A 4,076-nucleotide genomic window follows, 5' to 3' on the forward strand; every position below is an offset into this window, starting at 1 on the left:
TATTTTCAAAGCTGACAAAACGACATTATTATTTTTACTTAGGCAATGAGGAAAGAAATCTCATTACCGACCCCATTTATGCATGCACCCACAAGAAGCCAATGTTCAATAGTTTTGTTTGTTATTTTTTTAGTTGGCAACAAGGCGAAGAAATCTCACTCATGCATGCACCACATGGAGTCAACTTCCATTAACATATTTTCTGCCACCTTTAGCTATTGTTGATCTATTCTCGTATTAAAATAAAAAAAATTCTATATAAACTAAAATTATTTTATATTTAATCTTACTTATAAAAGGATAAATTATGCTTTGGGTATTTGAAAAATAGAAAAATTGATAAAATTGATTAGGCATATATGTTTTGACTCCCCCACTGTTTAGGTCGTAAAAAACAAATAAGAACGCGCTGGTCCTTCATGTGTGGCTTGTCCTTCATGTGTGAGTTCAGATCAGATCTTCATGGACCGAGTCAGTAGGGATCAAAAGAAACAAATCGCTACCAATCGACATCTTATAGCATTTATATTTTTTATGATTCGACTATTTTTTTTTTAATTTAGACTTTATGATTCAATTTATTTAAATTTATCTTCTAAAAATTAAATTTATGTACTAGTATTTTATTGCACAATTTTATTTATATTATACTTTAAAATTAATTATAACTATTTCAAGGCTAAATATACTCTTCAAATATCTTTGCAAACCACTCTTCATGCCTCCTTTAAACTCTAAATCGATATGTTTTAGGTCCAAGTCTCATGCAATTCAAAAGGGGTGTGTCTACAATAGACAATCTGATACTCAAGTGAGTAAAGTGTGTCAGATAATAATAAATATTTTAATAATAAAATGTAATTAATTTACTTCATGAGTTATTTATATTGTATTTATAGTCTTTTACTTGCACAGACCTGATCCACATGATTAATAACCTTAATTAATTTACCTAAACTTTACTAATACATTTTAACAATTAGCTTAAGTTAATCACAGCTACTATTGCTGTCATTATATTGTATTGTTCGAACATATGTAGATCGGGTAATCAAGATGATTTCGGATTTGTATAATACAATTATTTATCTAAATTTATATTTTAAAGAATTGATTTAAAATTAAAAAAAAAAAAGGATATTGTTTTGGAAGTATAAAATAGTGAATAGTTTTTTCATGAATATCTAGCTCACAATAAAACAGCTAACGAAATGAGTGTTGATGAAGAGTAGTTACCACTCTATATTCATTCCGACCCACACTATCATCTTAGAGAGTGTAACTCCAAGTTTATTTTATATATATATAGAGAGAGAGGTAGGTAGAGAGATTTCAAATTGTCATATTAATTATTGAAACCTAATATAAATTATAGTACTACGTATTTGTAATTTAAAAAAATACATATAATATTTTAAATTGTATTTATATTAGTTGTAATAGGCGTTTTTCACATGTAGTATAAAAAATTAAAAAAAAAAAAAAACTGAGGCCAGCTCACATGATTTGAGTTTTGGGTTACCATAATGGACTCTTCTTGCCATTTTCTTTATTTGTCTTACGCTCATCATTTCTCGGCCCTTATAAATTGGCATGTATGGGAGATGAGACTCATCATTCATAGCACAACCAAAACTTCAGCATGGCTTTGTTATATTATGGTTTCTTCGTTGTGCTTTTTCTCTATTCTCTTAAGGTCTTGTTCCGATCACGGAAATTCAGAAACCTTCCCCCAGGGCCTCTGGCTTACCCTATAGTAGGAAACCTTTTGCAACTTGAACAACCTTTTCACCGTTTTTTCACTCGCTTGTCAAAAAAACATGGCAAAATCTTCTCTCTCTGGTTCGGCAACCGTCTCGTTATCGTTGCTTCTGACCTACCCGTGGTGCAGGAATGCTTCTCCAAATACGACACCGTGTTGGCCAACCGACCCCACTTTCTCCTCGGCAAACACATCAGTTACAACAACAGCACCATCCTTCACTCCTGTTACGGTGAACATTGGCGCCATCTCCGCCGCATCTTGTCCCTCGAGGTTGTCTCAACGCACCGTTTGAATGCCTCCTACGAAATCCGAAGGGACGAGCTCACCAAACTCTTGCAGAGACTCGCTCGCACCTCGCGCAACGACTTCACTCAAGTGGATCTCAAAAGCATGTGAGTTATTAATAATATCAAACCAATATTTTTTTACGTAACACTGCTTAAACAATCTTACATATAGTTAACAAAAGAGTTTATTATTACGTTACACGTTTATCTTAGTTGTATTACTTCATCTAATGGATAAATGACATGTTTAAATTAAGGGTTATGGAAACGTCGCTCAATACTATGATGAGGCTGGTGTCCGGGAAGAGATTCTACGGTGATGACTGTGATGTGAGTGATGTGGAGAAGGCGAGAGAATTCAGAGGTATCCTGAGAGAGATGGTGTCATTGGCAGGAGTAAACAACCGTGGAGACTTCTTGCCTTTCATGAGGTGGTTTGATTTGGATAATTTGGAGAAGAGGCTCAAGAACATTGGGAAGAGAATCGATACATTCTTGCAATCTATCGTTGATGAACTTCGTGCTTCAAATAAGACTACCAATACTATGATATCTCAGCTCTTGGTTCAACAAAAATCACAACCCGAACAGTACAGCGATCAAATCATCAAGGGACTTTGCATGGTAATTATTTTTGTCCATGCAGATCAATATTTTATTGTTGAAAGTGATGAACTAGTATTTTGGAAAGAAACTAAGAAGGATTGTTATTGTTTTGGATTTTGCAGAGCATGTTACTTGCAGGAACAGACACATCAGCTTTGACTTTGGAATGGGCAATGGCTAATCTATTGAACCATCCAGAAGTTTTAAAGAGGGCTAAAGAAGAGTTAGACGCTCATGTGGGATCAGATCGTCTGGTGGATGAATCAGACATGTCAAAACTTCCTTACATTCTTAACATATTTTTCGAGACAATAAGATTGCATCCTGCTGCTCCACTTTGGTCTCCACATATGTCTTCTGAAGATTGCACCATCGGAGGATATAATCTCCCGAAAAACACGATTCTGTTGGTGAATGCTTGGTCGATTCATCACGATCCAACTTTGTGGAAGAACCCAACAGAATTTAGGCCCGAAAGGTTCGAGAAGGAATGTGAATCAAGCAGTTTGCTTTCATTTGGAATAGGGAGGAGGTCTTGCCCTGGAAACATGTTGGCTCAGCGCACTGTGGGTTTAGCTTTGGCTTCATTGATTCAGTGTTTTGAGTGGCAACGACTTGGTAAGGAAGAAATTGATATGACTGAAGCAAAGGGAATCACTATATCAAGGCAAAACCCGTTGGAAGTTATGTGCAAAGCTCGTGAAATCCCAGCTGTTACGGATCTATATTGATTTCTTGCGTCGAGTACGATAATGTATTTTGTGGAGAATAATATGGAGTTAGCCCGTAAACTTGCCAGAAATAAATGTCTCTCGAGGGTGATATTTAAAGAATAAAGATAATGTACTGTGTGTATAACAACTATGTATTTATCATCATGATGTGGTGAAAATAAATGTTTGTACTCATTGTATGTTAAGTTGAAGCTTTAATAAATTTATATAATATTATTTCATATTATCTTGATCAAGTGGAGTATTCAATTCATCTGGTAGTTTGATTGATATATTATTTAATTATTGTACTTCCTATCGAATAAATTTTAACTTATGTCACGAGTGTGGTAGAATTTAGTAAAGAAATTATTTTTATTGTTTAATTATTCAATTAGATAATGTTCTTGAAATTAGAGAATTCAATCTAAAGATTACTAACGATATGTACTGATTTCTCTGTTATTTAAAATACAAAGATCATTTAATGTTCTTAAAATTAATAAAGTTGTACTATCGAATAAAACATAACATAACTAAATCAAAGAAAGTGAAGAAGTTGAAACCTGTAATTAGTTAATCGGATAATTAAATAACATAACCAAACTAAAGAGTTGGCGTATCAAAATCATTGTACGTATATGTTCCTTTTTTTATTATTTTGGCCTCCTCCAATTAGGACTTGGGTTCAGTAAACTTAGCTTG

At 33.8% G+C, this 4,076-nt stretch overlaps 1 protein-coding gene across 1 annotated transcript; it reads left to right on the forward strand.

The window, feature by feature from the left end:
* The first annotated feature begins 1,604 nt into the window (after positions 1-1,604).
* LOC114182143 (cytochrome P450 81E8-like) lies at positions 1,605-3,577 on the forward strand. Its single transcript, XM_028068924.1, has 3 exons — positions 1,605-2,157; positions 2,310-2,676; positions 2,781-3,577. Exons 1-3 carry the CDS (start codon positions 1,643-1,645, stop codon positions 3,387-3,389), a joined length of 1,491 nt encoding a protein of 496 aa, XP_027924725.1. The 5' UTR covers positions 1,605-1,642; the 3' UTR covers positions 3,390-3,577.
* The last annotated feature ends 499 nt before the right edge of the window (positions 3,578-4,076 follow it).

The sequence above is a fragment of the Vigna unguiculata genome, chromosome 4 (assembly GCF_004118075.2).
Source record: "Vigna unguiculata cultivar IT97K-499-35 chromosome 4, ASM411807v1, whole genome shotgun sequence".
NCBI classification, from domain to species: domain Eukaryota; kingdom Viridiplantae; phylum Streptophyta; class Magnoliopsida; order Fabales; family Fabaceae; genus Vigna; species Vigna unguiculata.